A 15,928-nucleotide genomic window follows, 5' to 3' on the forward strand; every position below is an offset into this window, starting at 1 on the left:
GTTGGATCAACACAGCCAAAAATGCTAATTAGGGAAATGCAGGGGATGGTTTCAAAATATCTTTAATCATAAATCACCAACAGTCCAATAATTCACATCTGGCAGCAAAGCCTCAGGAAAAGCATTCGGCATTCGTTTTTACAGAAACAGACAATACAGGACTTAAAAATGATGACTGAATTATACATTAGATCTTTTTAAATGGTTATAGCATAACCATTACTCTCACCAAATAAAGGAATGAGTTTGAGGATTGATGAGAATTAGAAGTGTAGAATTTATGCCAAAGACCACTGAATCTTTTATGGCCTGACACAAATTTTCTTTAATTTTCCTTTTCTGTGGCACAAATACTAAACTACAAACACAGCTGTAGCTCAAACTTATCAGCATAATTTAAACCAGAATTTAACTTGTATCAGTGGACAATGTTTTTTTTTTTTTTCTAAATAAAGAGTAGTTAAAATGTGCTTTGTGTCATTGTGGGCGATTCAGTTGTCCTGTTTGTCACATTTCCACCCATTATATTTTTTCCCCCATGTGTTTTATATCCGTATTCTTTTGCTTGATGCAGATCAGTAGTATTTACAATACACAAGAAAATGAAAAACATTGTGTGGAAAGGCCACTAACGCACATCAGTCTGTCATTGTATGAAAGAGTGCCTTACGGTGAACATGCCTGAGGCTTATCTTCAAACACAGACGACTCCTAGCAGCCACTTGGCCCTCAGAGCGTGTGTTTAAATGGTTACTGGGAATGCCTACTTAATCTGGAAATTAGTTTTTGTGGAATATGAAAACAATATACATTAAAAGCTGTTCGTGTACTGTGTAAGGCACTCTCTCCTGGACTTAAAACACTGCACATATCAAAATCAGGCAAAAAAGCCAGCAAGACCATTAAGGTAACAAAAAAAAGAAGTTAAATAAAACCTCCCATGCCTCTTTAACACACTTGCACACACAAACGTTCAACCAGCTATGCTGCCTATGTACACAAAAACCTTATCTTTAATACACAGAAAATTCTTCTACTTATGTTTTTTAATCTCCACTCCTAAAAAAAGTAAAGTGCAACCTTGTTAACAATATAATCAGGTGGTTTGTTTTGTTTATTTCTTCTCTTTAGCTCGCTGGCCTTTATTTCTGCCAGACTTTAACTGGTAAAGCAACATTAAAACAGTGAGCCACAGTAGGAGAGGCTCGGTCGATGGCCATGTCAGATGATCTTCTGCTTTGAAACAACCTATTTTCAACTCTAGAGAAATCAAATATATTACACAACCCCAGCAACCTTAGATGGGCTGAATAATGTAAAGTTTACAGTAATGAACAAATGAATGAATGGATGGATGAAAAATTGGGAACACTTGTGATAACAGACAAATTTAGAAAAAAAATCCAAAAGGCAACATCATGGATATTTTCTTCATTGTCCATTGCAGTTTCAATCGGATCCTTTTGCCAATGATCTGGGTAACTTAAAGCAATCCAGAAATGTGCTTACACCTACCCAGGATTCTTTCTGTTTGGTGCAGATTAAGGAAGAGAGACCAACTTCACCAACCACAGTGGCCTGATTCTGGAATCTACGAGGGTATTTGGACATCAAACATCCTATTGTGCCTTCATCAGTAGCTGTACATGGACAAAGGTGTGTCCTCCATATCATCCTACAAGAAAAAGAACGATGTAAATGCTTACACCTATGTTTACACAGTCATACTCACACTTTTGCCTTTTCTTTATGCAATACAGTTGAACTTCAGGAATCACTTTGTTATAAGGCAGCAAATTATAACATTTTAATAGCTTTATCATTGGCTCATATTATTAACACTCCTGTCTGAGGGACTATTGGACTTTGGAAGCCACTATAGAATAAAAAGCATTCATGAATCCTTCAGGAAGATGCAAGATAAACTGCTAAAAGGGTGTTATGGGCAGCAGAAGGAGGAGACCTAAGCCCTCGGGTGGGCTGGGGCTGTATACATGCACATAGGCTTAAATCATGGCAGGCTATAAGTATCAGAGGCAACAGAGACAGGAGGACCAAAGGTGAAGACTGTGCAAAGAAGCCCAAGAGGCCGAATATTGCAGAAGGGTGGAAGGTGCACGCCATTGCAGCTCACACTGAGAGACACTGCCAAGTGTCTGGGATTGTGCACAGGAACATCTGTGCCCAGAATGTCCAATGAGGCACATCCCAAAGCGGTTGAGAGCAAGAGAGCAAATGTTCTGTAAGACTTCAAGTTCTAGACAGACAAGCTGATACTGGCTAACCAGCCAGATAGAGTGGTAGTTAACAAGGAACAAAAGATGCCAGTAATCGCAGCAGCAACATCGGAAAGAATGAGCATGAGAAGAATGGAAAATGGAAAAGCCCTGTGGAGGGTAAAGTCCAAAATGGTCCCAGTAGTAATAGCAGCATTAGGGGCTGTAACCACCAAACTCAAAGAGTGGCTACATGAGATTCAAGGCACAACGTGTGGTTTCAAAGACGTAAAGGCCTAGAAATAACCCTCAAACTCCCAGGCCTATATTAGAAGCCCGAGGAAACGCTGTGAGTTTTAACTATATTAGGAAGAGCAGCAGCAGAAGCACATCTCCAGTCAGGCCAAATGAAAACTGTAACTAAGAGTGCATAACACATCTGTGCTTAACAACATCTGACAGGCTGAATATTTTCCAGTGTTGCCTGGATATGATGGGTGAGCTCACCATAGGTAGGTCCTGCAGCCTGCGGAACTCCGGCCCGTTGCCTCTTCGGCGCAGTTTGAGGAAGAGGAGCAGAGTGATGATGACAGCAGCAATGATGAAGGCTGATACCAGACCAGCCAGGAGGGGGTCTAATCCAGGAGAGTTGTGGGCCGTCCCTAGACAAGAAACACCAGAGACACATCAGCCGGGGCCATTTTTCTATTACCACACTGTATGCTGAGTAAACATGCTGGCAATGCAGCGTTTAGGGAGGATTTGACTTTGAAGTTCTGGTTAGAACTATATATAGACACTCCATGAGCCTGCTGAGTGTTCATCATGAAGCTCAGGACAGAAGTGTCAAACAGGATGTTTAAACTTGCCAGAACGATACTTAAGGTGAACAAGTAAAATCAGCAAGTCATTTTATTATTAAGGTATCATTTTAAGACCTTTTCAAACTAAACTAGATCAGTGTATACAGCACATGAAGTGTGTTTCCATTTTCTCCCAGGTTATTGTTTAATGTCAAAGACTAGCCTGACGTTTTGTTTGTTGTTTCTTTCCGCTAAGTATTTCTGGGCAGGAGGATTTCAGATCTGCGTTTCTGGCATCTCTGTATATGAATGTTGCTATGGAAGACTGTTTTGTAAACTGAGCTGTTTTTTTTAAATATCCTTTGGTCAAAAGTAACAACAACCACAGAACCATGAATGCTTGCTGTTCCTCTGGCTTATGGAAAGAGGCAATGTGCCAAGCACCTAATAAAACCACACAGAGTGAGACAAGCAGAGAGAATTTTACACTTAAACTGTAGTCAAGCAGGCTTGACAGCTGAGAAAAGTTAATCAGTTATTCATTTCTTTGCACCTATAGTCTGGTAAAAGTACTTTCAACGTGTTCAATTGAATGGTTTCTTAACCCTGTGTGGACTGTATGGACACAGAGAGAGCAACTGTTCATATATAAATCATTTAGTAAATAGAGCAACGGAGACAGACAAAAAGGAGAAAAACAGAAATCTTGAGGCTAGAGTCCCATGACTGCCTCTGTCCCTTTCTCAAACAAACCCATGATTGTGGAGTGCTTGGTGGTGACAGTGCTTGTAGAAGATGTAAACGGGGGGGTTGCGTGGTGTGTGTTTGTGTCTCTGTGTGTACAGCCAAAGACTGGCTTGTGCTGGAAACAAAGAACAGCATCTCCTTTGTTGTTAAGCCAATTCACTTCTGGCTCTGTCAATATCCTGGAAGTGAACAGTCAAGAACAAATTCATATACCAGCACAGAAGGTATTATGCACTTACCGTCCCCATCCACGTTGAGCTGTGATGGGTTGTTGGCGTGGGAGCTGGTCTGGATGCTAGGCTGGGTGGACTGTCTGTCGGACTGTGAAGTGTTTGACGTTGGCTGGACGGAGGCGGTGCTGGAATTTGTGTTGGACTTGGTGGTGGTGGCGTTAGTGGTAGATTCAGGCTTTGGTGTTTCAGATGCTGGGGCAGAAGTAGCAGGGGGTGCTTTGGTCTCATGGTGTGATGCGTTTTGATTTAATGAGGGAGTCGGGGTGACCGGTGCACCTGCAGAAGTGTGCAGTACGTGTGTGGTGCTGATATTAATGGGAACAGCTGTGGTGGGGCTGCTCTGAGAAGTTGAAAGTGCCGTATTTGTGATGTTTTCATTTTTTGCTAATGTGGTCTTAATGGCGTTGTCGGTTACTATGGAAAGAGAGAGAGAGAGAGAAAGAGAGACAATGTTATTGTCAAAATGATGTAGATCAGGTAAAAAAAAATCAAGTCATGCAGCAGTCATGCCTTTAGTTTCCCGTGTTTACATTTCTGCCAGCACATCCAATTTAATTTGACCCATTTTATTTTGTAAAATAAAAAAAAAGCAGTGAATCTAGCCTTTATTTATAATAATATTGATTATTTAAAATGACACAAAATGATATAAACAGTAACTATTACTATCAATTCACACAGGAAGTGGTTTTATTTATTTTTATGATAAATGGTGAAGAGTTCCAGGTGGTCTAAACATAGAAGATAAGATCAGTTTTTCCAAGCTCAGTATGGACTTAAAAGGCTTGCAGTGATAGCCAAAAAACTAAACCAGTCTCTAGAACCAGTGTGCAAAATGACAGCTTGCCAATAAGAGCCTTACAGTATATAACAACATATGCCTATAATACCTTTTACACAAATAAGATTTATTCATATAAAATCCATATAAACCTGAGGATAAACATCATCCAAGGGCTTAGGGGTGGAGACAGAGATATGCAGATAAATCCTCTTACTGTAATCCATAATGGTGAAGCATATGGTTTCAAAATTTTTTTTCCTGAAATAGTCAGAAAATTAGATCTACTTCTGTTAAAGAAGCAGATCTAATATCTTAACAAGACTGAAGGATATTTGAATGTAAGCAAAACACCGGAGTTAAATGAATTTGTTTCACATTACTGTAAAAAAATTTTAAAATATTTTTTTTACTGTATTTTCTTTCGAAGAAAAAAAGATTAGAGGACCAGGATTAAGGTCATTTCTTCTGAAAACAGATGGTTCAATTGACTTTCAGCTACTCTGACACCTTTTCGATAGACTGCCATGAAATCCGTTCAGGTATTCATGTTTTTTTCAGAAGCTGTCTCCTGAAAACTTTAGTGACCGCTTGAGGCTGATGAAATGAAATGATCATGGCTGGTGAAATCTCTTGAGAACTGTGGAATTAAATTTTGTACAGGATAAAATGTAATTACTCTGATGATCGTTTAACTTTTATGTGGTGCCATCATCACATATCTGCTAATGTAATGCAGTTCTCATCAGCCTCGGCTGTACTTTTGTGCTGAAAGCATTTTTAATTTAACGTTTACCATAAATCACTCTAAACAAGACTTGCTTTCTATTATATGAAGCAAATGTTATCTATTATACATGCTAAATATCAGTGAATTAATTTACCTTATCACCTTTCAAAGTTATTTCCAATAGAATATTTTTTTCTTAAAATATAACTAAATATACACATGCAAAAGGAAAATGTATTTTCCTTTTCTGTATGCTGCTTTTTTAAAGCTAAAAGTGCCCGGTAAAAGTGATATTGAAGACAGAAGACTTCATACTTCTGGGTCTATAATAACTAAAACTGGCACCCAAAAGCTTCATGGAGAAACCTTATGATTACTTAAAAAGTGTGGATTTTAAGCTATTTGTAAGATCATATTGTGGCACGTTATATGGAGATAAGTGCTGAGCAGGTGTCTTCTGTCCCACTGTCACAGGTGTACAAAATCAGGCACCCAGCCATGCAGTTTGCTTTTACAAACATTTGTTAAAGAATGAGTTGTTTTAAAGAGCTTTCTGATTTTGAGTGTGGCATTGTAATAGGACGCCACTGTTACAGCTAGTCAGTTTGCGAAATGTCTTGCAAAAAGGAAGTGTTTAAGAACTACAACAAGGTGAGAGACCATGGAAATTTACAAAGTGGGATCAAAAAGTGCTGAGGAGCACAGGGCATAGAAGTCAGCAGCGCTCTGCTGACTCAGTAGTTCCAGACCTCCTGTGACATTAACATCAGCACAAAAACTGTGCACCAGGAGCTTCATGGCAAGCTACTGTAGATGGAATAAGGAGGTGGCCCAGTACTTCTGCCCACAAAGTGTAGGAAGTCTGCGCTATAGGAGCAGATAAGGCCAGTAAGTGCTTTCGAAACTAAAAGGACTTAAATTCAGTTTTAATGGTAGAATATGTAAAACAGCAATTATCTGATCTGCTTTTCTTCAAACTCTGGCAGCAATATCCTGGATAACATGCAGTTTTGTAATTGCTGCGTTCAGTAGGTCAGTATATACTTTAAACAGGAGTAAGAAACAAAAGCTAGAACAATATTTGGGTAAGGAAATTCCAAAAAGTTGATTCTGTTCATCTGGACGTAGCGTTTTCAGTGGGAGAAACATTTCTTCACTCATCCAAGTGACTTCTTCAGTCTCCAACACTAGCTTTAGGCAGTACCTGCCAAAGTGGGTTAAAATGTCTTGATGCGTGCTCAATTAAGAAGCCACTTGGACAAGTGACGAATTCTTTCTCCCGCTGAAAACGCTACATCAAGATGAACAGAATCAACTTTCTGGGAAAACCTTGAACAAGCTTTTTAGCTTCAGCTGTGTTTCACGAATGGTAAACAGCAATTTTGTCCAAGAATAATTATTAGCTATTAAATAGATATCAGAATCAAATGTGTCCCTTAAGTTTTTTCCCTTCTGATTACGTCTGTGCGGCTACAGGACAGAGGCTCTCTAACACTTGGTGCCTTACTTTGTCTTCATTTAACTTTAAACAGCTCATGTTCATCTATTGATTAGCAGCTGACACAGTCAGTTAAATTAAAATATTTTGCTCATTTGGCATTATGGACATATACAGCTGTGTGTATCAAGAAAGCAGCTACAGATATTCACACCATACTTATGAATCACAGTGGTAGCATATAATTACGTGCATGAGCATGCAAAGTATAACCTACAAGCACTAAAAATGAAAATTCACTTGTTTCCACTCTGCTGAGGTAAGTGCTAATGACTTAAAAGTTAAATATGTCTGATGAAAACATATAACCACAGCTATCTGCCAGCTTAAATCCTGCAGAGATACTGACTCATGTAAATGAAAATAATTGCTATTTTTTACAAAAAGTAATTGCGTATTAATAAAAGGTACTCAGCCTACAGATTTACTGATTAGAAGTCTTATGCGTGGACTGTGTGTGTGTGTGTGTGTGTGTGTGTGTGTGTGTGTGTGTGTGTGTGTGTGTGTGTGTGTGTGTGTGTGTGTGTGTGTGTGTGTGAGAAAGGCAAAGAAAGAGCTATCCATGTCTGTCTTGGGGGAGAGGATTTCACTTCTCTTTCTCACCCCCATGTGAAAAGTCGCACAGCATTTAATCACTTCTCACCTCAGTGGCATCTGAATCACCTCTTTCTCAGCTCTTCTCCAACTATATTTTGCCTTTATTCTCCAATTACTATACAGTTAAGCTAGTCACAGCTTCTTTGTACTGCTCTTCTTCACTGCTTTGCATCATCTTTGCATTTAGTGGCGTTTCCTGTTCTGTACTCCGTTTCTTTAAAGTCTGAACTGAGTTCTCTGTCCCTTTCTGTGTTGTGTTTGTGGAATCACAGTCAACACTTAAACCCTGTCACTAGCCCTGTGGCCCACTTCTGGACGTGGAAAACGGTGATAAGGACTCTGTTAAATATAGCTCCTCAACTCTGAGCCACCTGCTGTTGTGCTTCCTATAAATTCTTCTGAAGTCTAACAAAACTTCCCGTACTGGCAAACGTCAAACAGACAGAAACAATAACCACAACAGCGCAACAGTTTGTTGCAAGTTTGCAATATTAGGCCACTTCCTAAACACTTTAGCCTACCATCATGTTTTGTAAGTGAGCGCAGGAGTAAGAGTTTGGAGGTGCATGCTTACCATTATCTTTCCCTGGTTCGGCTGTGATGGTGATGCTTGTATTTTCTGTAGTTGTGCTACTGCTCACATTGACTGTGCCATTGGAACTTGTGTTTGTCGGTGGGCTGCTCCCTGAATGATTGGCAGCATCCAGGCCCAAACCAGACTCATGGTCCAGAACTGGAGCCCCTGTAGTTTGAACAGTACTAGGAGTAGTTTTTGAAGAAGGAGCAGGAGTATGCCCATCAGCTGAAGAAGTAAGGACAGAAGCAAATGTGTCATCTTATTAATATCCTTAAAGTCACAAATTATTTGTTCATTATTTCAAATACATATGGAGCAACAGGCAGTGTTCACACCCCAAAACCATCGTAACAACTCAGGGTCAACACAGGCTAATGTTTAAACAACCAAACAATGGATACTGAAATTAAAACATGCACACATACAGCTGTGCAAACATTTTAAGCAACAACAGTAAGGTATTAACAAGTGATAATGGCATGAATACATTTTTGAATAAATAACATTATTAATATTATTATTCATTCATTTATTGAATAAATGTGCACGTCTTCTCACTTCTTTTCAATATGTAAACTAAATCAAAAAAGTGGAGCAATGTTGGAATGTATTTCGCTTAATTTTTTACAGTATTAATTCTCTTTTTTCGTAAATAACTTTCTTTATATTGTTTACACGATCGAAATATAAACTGAAAACAAACAAAGTTTCCGCATGACCCCAGTTGTTGGCTTTTGGCAGGGAGGTTTTTCAGCTTTCACAACGTCTGCTTACTTGAGATCAGAGATTTGCGGGGGTTGCAACATCCGCTCCAAAACTATTTGTTCATCTCGTTGCAGCAGGTTGCACTTTAAAAGTCTCATTATATGTCTGGGATAAAACCCATCAGATGCCCTCTCGTGTTACTGCTGGAATCCAAAAGTCTAAAGAGCCCCAAACATTTGCATAGTGCTTTATATGTAAATGTTTCTGTCCTGAGTAAAGCCTCAAAATCATCACAACAATTATCGAACAGCTTCCCTGGATCAAACAAGGTTTTAGTGTCTGGCTAAAGAATTTGGAAAGAGAATTATCCAGGTAAGGAAATCCCAAAAAGTTGATCCTGTTCATCTGGATGTAGCATTTTCAGTCTCAGTGAGAATGAAAAAGTCATTTGGATGAGTGACGAAACGTTTCTCCCACCGAAAACGCTACATCCAGACGAACAGAGTCGACTTTTTAGGATATCAAGTTGTATTTGTTTTGCAAGTCCAGAGTTTCTTTTGCATCAGGAGCCATAAATTCCCAACCATTTTTCGCATGTGACCTTTTAAAGTAAATCAAAGTAAACCTACTTGTGACCTGTAGAGATGTGATTAGCTTAGCCAGTGTGTGATGTTCCCTTTTGGGAGACATCTTTAGAAGGCTGATATGACAAACCATCCATAATAAAAGTATATATCTATTTTTAAAAAGTGTTTTACCAACAAAAGTTTAACCTTGCATCCTTTTATGAACTCTAACCTATAGGTCGTGAATTGCTAACTAAAGTGCACAGTCACAATGCCGCACGAAAAAAAAAATAGACACAGTTTGACTGCCACTTTCAACTACAAGCCATATAAGCTGTGTGAACTAATGAAGACCTTCAGTCTTTTGCACTCTCTTTTCCCCCTCTGTGCTGACACATTTATCTCTACTGTACAAGGCTCCATTTCAGTTTCTCCCCTCCTTTGATGAAGACCAGAGCACTAATGTAATGTAAAGTCATTACCGTTCCATAACACACTGCCCTGATACCTTTCATTACTGCCATAATCAGTCACACAGCTCATCAGTAAACACAGTGAGAGAGCGAGGCAGTGAGACACAGACAGACCCAGAGAAAGAGAGAGTTGTGTGAACTAAATGATACCAAAACAGACACACTCATAAATAGACAGAGGTGCTTGGCTGTATAATACTGGCCTTGTTCCCTCACTTTAGCTCCATTAGTGAGCTTCCTAGGTCTCGTCTAGTAGGCTATGTCTGTTTTTGTACATGCATGTGTGTGCAGGGTAAAATCATGAAGAGAGTCACTGTTTCCACCATTGCACACGCCCCTTTTTAGATATTACAAGGGCTTACTCACAATCTTTCAGGCCAATGCAGCATGTACCTGGGGAGATAGCTTTTGCCCATTTGTTGACCCTGCCAGCGAGAGAAACAGCCAAAAGTTTCTCTGTGAACAGATGTCTGCTGCAGCAGCACTGCTAGAAAAATATACTGCGATACAGTCTGCCTGAGACACATCATAAGCTCTGTTTTCTCAGCAAGTGGTTCTGGTGACATTTCAGCCAATACTGCTGAAGTGAGCTTTTTATTAAGTGAAACTGAAAGAGCTAAAAACAAACAGCTATGCACATGCTGCACTCAAACTGCCTACCATGTTTTTGGCTCTCGTTCTCATTCAATAGACCACATGTGAGAGCCTAAACTAACTATAGGTGTTCCGTTATTTTTTATGATAGCGAACTTACCTGGTGCATGCATGTTACACACCGCAGGCAAAAACTTCTGTCCTAAACTAATTTGCACCATAAAAAACCCTCCCAGTAAAACTTAATAATTATCCAGCTCAGGGAATTTATCAGAATTAAAAATGAAGCTCAATGAAATGAAACAAAGGGATTTCTTGTAAATGGAAGCTATTAAAAACAGCCTTTTTGAAACCAGGCACCGAGAGAGCTTCAACTTATATCACAGTTCTGCTTCATAAGATGCTCTATCTGTAGTTCTTTTCCTGAGTAAATACGACTCCATACAAATGAAACTTAAACCCAGCTCTGTTATACCGTGTGCATATTATTGCATAGGTATGCTGGCTGAAGCATGATGTCAGTTACTGAAAATATTCTTACTTTTGATCTAATTTTAAATAGTCTGTCTATGTTACTCTTATTTATTTAAAACTTGTGTTTTCCACAGGAGAAAAGATCTGATTGATTGGTTACAAAAGAAGGCTATATGAGTGCAGCATTGCTCATATTCTTTGCTTCTTTGCTATGAAAACTCAGGGGGCTTTTTTATGGTGAATGCTAATAACCTGCCATCATCCCCTTCATTGTGTTTAATGCATACAGTAAAAACTGAACCTGTTACCACTGAACCGCTTAAAATCTCTTCATAAAGTCTGCATAGTGTACTGCAGAGGCGAGCCAATTAGTAGGAACCCAGTAAAATGACAGTGTGCTGCTGCACATAATTAGAGGTGTCATTTATCACAATGTACTTTTCCTGCTAATTTACAGTCAATAAATGTTCTCCAGTGGAGCCGTGCTGTTTCCTATTCATTTGAATTTCAGCTCGAGGAGCTGAAGGGACAGTTCAGCCCAATAAAATCTTTTCAAATGTCAACAGTCTCATTGTCCTTTTATGTGAGAGGTGGTGATGGAAGAAAGAAGAGAGAAGGCCGGAGGAAGATAGAAAAGGGTTGTAACAGGTAGGAGGGGGCAAAAAACAGAAGGTGGGTTAAGAGTGAAAGACAGGATGTGTGAGAGGTGAGTTAATGTAATGCAAGCAGAAAGAGGAAGAAGGGGAGAGGGAACAAGGGAGGAAGTGATGTGCGAGATAAAATGTGGCTTGCTTGAACAAAAAGTAGAGGCGAAGATGTGGAGTAGAATTTTTAAAATAAATGTGCGCAGTGTAAAAGCGAGTTCGAGCTAGAAAAAAAGAGGAACTAAAATAAATAAAAGAACAACCTGTCTGTCTCTTTGTTGCGTAAAATGAAAACAAAACACCAACACTGACTTCATCATTTAAACCCAGATGAATTTTGTCATTTTAAAGCCGGACAGACATGACTAATAATGCCACTAATCCCCACTCTAACAACATCACAAGTGTCAGCAGGTGAGTTTGGCGTGAAAGACTATGTTTACTTTTTAGGCGCTGTAAGCATAAAGTTCGGGCATGTAGCATACAGAAATAAACTGCCTCCTACCGTGTACAGCGGATCCCAAGTAAATCGCTAGAAGCGCGCAAAGGGCAATCCAGAGTTTGGTCTCCATCATCTGTGTCCTGTGGCGACGCAGTAATAAAATCACTACACAAGCGTGGTTTCCTCTCCTCTTCTTCACCCAGGACTTCTCTCGCTTTTGTCCACAGTCGGACTGCAGACTTTCACGAAACAGTTTAAAAACCTGAGGCCGCTTTAGTGTCCTAACCGCGGCGCAGAAACAGTAGCTCTAACAGTGTGTGCGTGGCTGGAGGGACAAAGTTGAGGGAGGAGTGTGTGGTGTGTTCTCTCTCTCTCTCTCTCTCTCTCCAGAACCAGTGCCACGTGTTCCTGGTTCAAAATAGTCAGCGAGTCTGTGACGCACAGGCGCACAGGGCAACGACGACGCAAACACGAGCCACACAAATCACAAATGTATTAAAGATCTGTTACATTGCTATTTATAGTTAATATTTAAGCTCCATATTACTCACTTCAACGAACTTTAACGTTGTTTTTCTTCTGTCCTGTTTTTTCCTCTCCATTCATACCTAATTTAAAAATAACGTTAACAAATAAATTACTTCCTCAAATGCCTGTGATGCATTAGTAATATTGCACTGGTTATATAATATGTATTACTCCAGTTTTTTCTCTCTTTTTTTAAATAATAGGTTTTCGTAATGTTTGACTTATTGACGCCTTTAAATCTGCAACAAATCCATGTTTAAACTGGGACTATGTTAAATCACTAAGGATTCAGGTATGCAACATTTTAAAAAAGCTTCAATCGTTCTTTTGGGTTAAAGGAGCTTGCAAAGAAAAGCTCATCCGAGAAGCTTCTTCAGTTCTGAAGAAGCTTCTCGGATGAGAGGTGAAACGTCTTCAAGTAACTTAAAGAAGTCCAGACGCTTTTCTTTGCAAGCTCCTTTGACTACGATGACCTGGATGACTGAGAACCTTCACAGACGTTCTTTTGGGTTTATAACTTTATGCTAAAGCGGAATAAAAAATAAGAACGTTCTCGCTTTTTGTGATTTTTAAGGCATGCTGTAAGTTTTTCTCTCATCCACATGGGGGCGCTGTTGCTTTAAAGTTGATTCTTATAACAGGCCAAACTGTAAACTGCAACACACTGCTCTAGTTAGACTGATTAACTGAAAGCCATTTGTCTCACACATTTCATGTAGATATATAATTATATTAACATATTAAACTGTTTTGGGGGTGGAATGAAGAATAGTAAACATATACACAGAGGGTTGTTAGGGCTGGGTTAGGGCTCTCAACTCTACTGCTGATTCACTGGTTTAAATAAGATTAGACTTGTGAGTCATTGATGTCCTACAACTCCTGATTCAATTTTAACTGCAATTTTCTTCAGTTGAATTGGATGGCTTTGTTTTTATTACTGTTTGCACACTATATATATGTTTTAAATAGTTGTCTGTTGACAGTGATGTGTGGTTATCATTTTGTCCAGGAGAAATTTATACGATATGCACTTTAAAAAATATATATTGGTCTATTATATATTTTATTTGCATATAAAATAATAAATCTAATATGATAGCTGGGATAGGCTCCAACCAGCTGCAGCCCTGGAATGGATAAAGGAAGAAAATGAATAGATGGATGAATGAATGGATTTGCAAGCCAAGTTCAGTAAAAGAAATAAAGCCATTGTTTAAAAAGCACAACTTGCTTGAAAACCTAAAGATTAAGATGTATTTGAAAACACAGGGTGGCATGGTGATGCTGAAGATTGTCTATTGAAATACAGTCCTGGGCCTTTCTGTATGGAGTTTGTATGTTCTATCTGATACCCCAACTTCCCTGCAAAGAAGTGCATGCAGTTAGGTTAATTGGTGATTCTGAATTGCCTGGTGTGAGTGTAAATGGTTCGCTCTGCGACAGTATCGGTATATTTAAATGGTAACTGTGGGCTGTTGTTATTGTTATTATTATTATTATTATTAGTAGTAGTAGTAGTAGTAGTAGTAGTAGTATTGGTAGTATGTGTGCATAGATGTGTATTCCATCACTCGCAATCTATTTAGGGAGGAAACTGTCGCATTAATGTTAATGGCTTCAAAAGGGCAACTCTGGACGATTTATATAATTTAACCTTGTGATGACGCAAACAGTTTAGTAAGACTGATAATATATAACTAACTAATAGATTATAATTGCAAAATTCACTCTTTGCAGTAACGTATACATATCATGTGCATTTAGTATTATGGGAATTTTACAAAATCGCTGTTTCATTTGCCTTGTTCATTGGTTACGCTGCGATTACGATGTTTCCAACAACACGTGAACGTAGCAAAGGCTACTGGTGACGGAGCAGAGGCAGAAGAGCGGCGGGGAGCTGCCAGCATCGTCTCAGACCGTCGCAGGATAGAAAGGTGTGAAAATACTGGTCCACCAGATAGACTGGCGATAATACACTGAGATGAGATTGTTATGATAAAACTGTCACTCTGAAAATACCAGCGTCGCCGTCTCGCTTGGTTGAATTTGACACTAGGGTTGCGTCAAGTTACATTGCTACGTTAGCTAGTTTCGTGCTAGCACAGTGACGCTAGCAATCGCTGTAGTATTCTTACATAGTGGAGGTTAGCGACAGCTAGAAGAGCTAATGTTAGCTTGCCGGTTAGCCCCTCATGTCATCCTTATGACTACAATTAATCATATCGTAAAGCTAACCTAAACATGCTCATTGCTGTTGCGGAATTATTATGGAAATTACACACTTTGCGGGGGAAAGTTTAACGAAAGCTGCTGCTGAATGTGTTGCTCCTCTTTGATCATTTGACAGCTCCGTATCAGCGGAGATATGGAGACACCGGGGAGAATAGCAGCCACACCGGACGCCCTGGACTTTACGGTGGAAAACGTGGAGACGGTAAGTTTTTGCATCAGTCAGCTCAAGAGGAAAAGCAGGGGCTGTGTTAAAGATAATACGGGCGAATTAAGGGGGAAAGTAGGACGCTTAAGTGCGCCTTGTAGCCCGCTGTAATTACTTTGGTTAAGACTTTTTCTTACAATGCTGGTTTATTTAGGGGACGTGATGTTGCTGTGTTTACGAGCTGACCTCACCTAATTTAGCCTCGACTAAATGCTATGTTTAGAAAGAATACTGAAGTGGTAACAGGTTGTACCATGCACATTCTCCTAAGTGCGCTTCAAGGTTTTGTTTATCTTTGTCAGATTGGTTATATTCAGCTGGTGTGTGTGTGTGTGTGTGCGTGTGTGTGTGCATGGCAGTGTTTGCAGCCAGGTCGCTGTGATAAATCTCCCTCCTTGGTGGCCGCTAACAGGGGCACAAGGGGATGGGTGGGGAGGCGGTGGAGAGTGTGTGTGTGTGTGAGAGAAAGGTTCCCCTGTGGTGGATGAGAGCTGATGTGATAAAACTGATAGAGGGATGAGGTGAAGGAGGGAGGGGTCCATGTCGATAACAGTGCCAGTAAAGAAAGAGGAGGGGGTGAGAGGAGGTTGGGGATGCGACAGAAATGATTAGAGGCAGGTTTAAAGGAGAGAGGCAGATTCCTGTGGGGAAAATGCCTGGATAGATAGGTAGTGTGGTGTAATAAAAGCACAAAGAAGAATAACAAACACTGAGCACGGTCCTGTTCTGCCTTGGGATAATCTATTTTCACTTATTCATGTTTCATTTCTGCAAGTGGAGAGTGTATTTTTTATTGGCACAACAGAGGAAAAAGATACTCCATTCCATGGAATTACATTTTCTAAATTTAAAGTTAACACTAACATATATTACATGC

The 15,928-nt window shown here is 39.6% G+C and overlaps 2 protein-coding genes across 3 annotated transcripts in view; one reads left to right on the top strand and one right to left on the bottom strand.

Annotated features, from left to right (window-relative positions):
• Nucleotides 1–46: 46 nt before the first annotated feature.
• On the bottom strand, nucleotides 47–12,445 carry LOC146362014 (uncharacterized). The gene is made up of 5 exons (XM_084921329.1): nucleotides 12,144–12,445; nucleotides 8,180–8,407; nucleotides 4,006–4,413; nucleotides 2,724–2,878; nucleotides 47–1,675 (listed from the first exon to the last, which is right to left on the bottom strand). Exons 1-5 carry the CDS (start codon nucleotides 12,211–12,213, stop codon nucleotides 1,634–1,636), a joined length of 903 nt encoding a protein of 300 aa, XP_084777455.1. The 5' UTR covers nucleotides 12,214–12,445; the 3' UTR covers nucleotides 47–1,633.
• A 1,991-nt stretch (nucleotides 12,446–14,436) lies between these two features.
• The window catches only part of LOC146362015 (importin-13-like), a 31,069-nt gene continuing 29,577 nt past the window's right edge, over nucleotides 14,437–15,928 (top strand). For both annotated transcript variants that reach the window (XR_014799381.1, XM_084920592.1), the window contains exons 1-2: nucleotides 14,437–14,548; nucleotides 14,962–15,048. Coding sequence is in view for 1 of the 2 variants with exons in the window: in XM_084920592.1 (XP_084776718.1) it covers nucleotides 14,980–15,048 (69 nt within the window). In the remaining variant the exon portion in view is untranslated. The remainder of the gene's footprint in view (nucleotides 14,549–14,961; nucleotides 15,049–15,928) is intronic.

Source organism: Perissodus microlepis, chromosome 23 (genome assembly GCF_051167445.1).
Source record: "Perissodus microlepis isolate ML-2025 ecotype Zambia chromosome 23, ASM5116744v1, whole genome shotgun sequence".
Lineage (NCBI taxonomy): Eukaryota > Metazoa > Chordata > Actinopteri > Cichliformes > Cichlidae > Perissodus > Perissodus microlepis.

Excerpts from the sequence above, each read along its gene's own strand:
- LOC146362014 (XM_084921329.1), bottom strand. The coding sequence starts at position 12,213 with ATGATGGAGACCAAACTCTGGATTGCCCTTTGCGCGCTTCTAGCGATT. Across the intron at positions 2,879-4,005 it reads GCTCAACGTGGATGGGGACG|GGACGGCCCACAACTCTCCT; the intron begins GTAAGTGCATAA and ends TTTCTTGTCTAG. Across the intron at positions 1,676-2,723 it reads GGCTGCAGGACCTACCTATG|GATGATATGGAGGACACACC; the intron begins GTGAGCTCACCC and ends TTTTTCTTGTAG.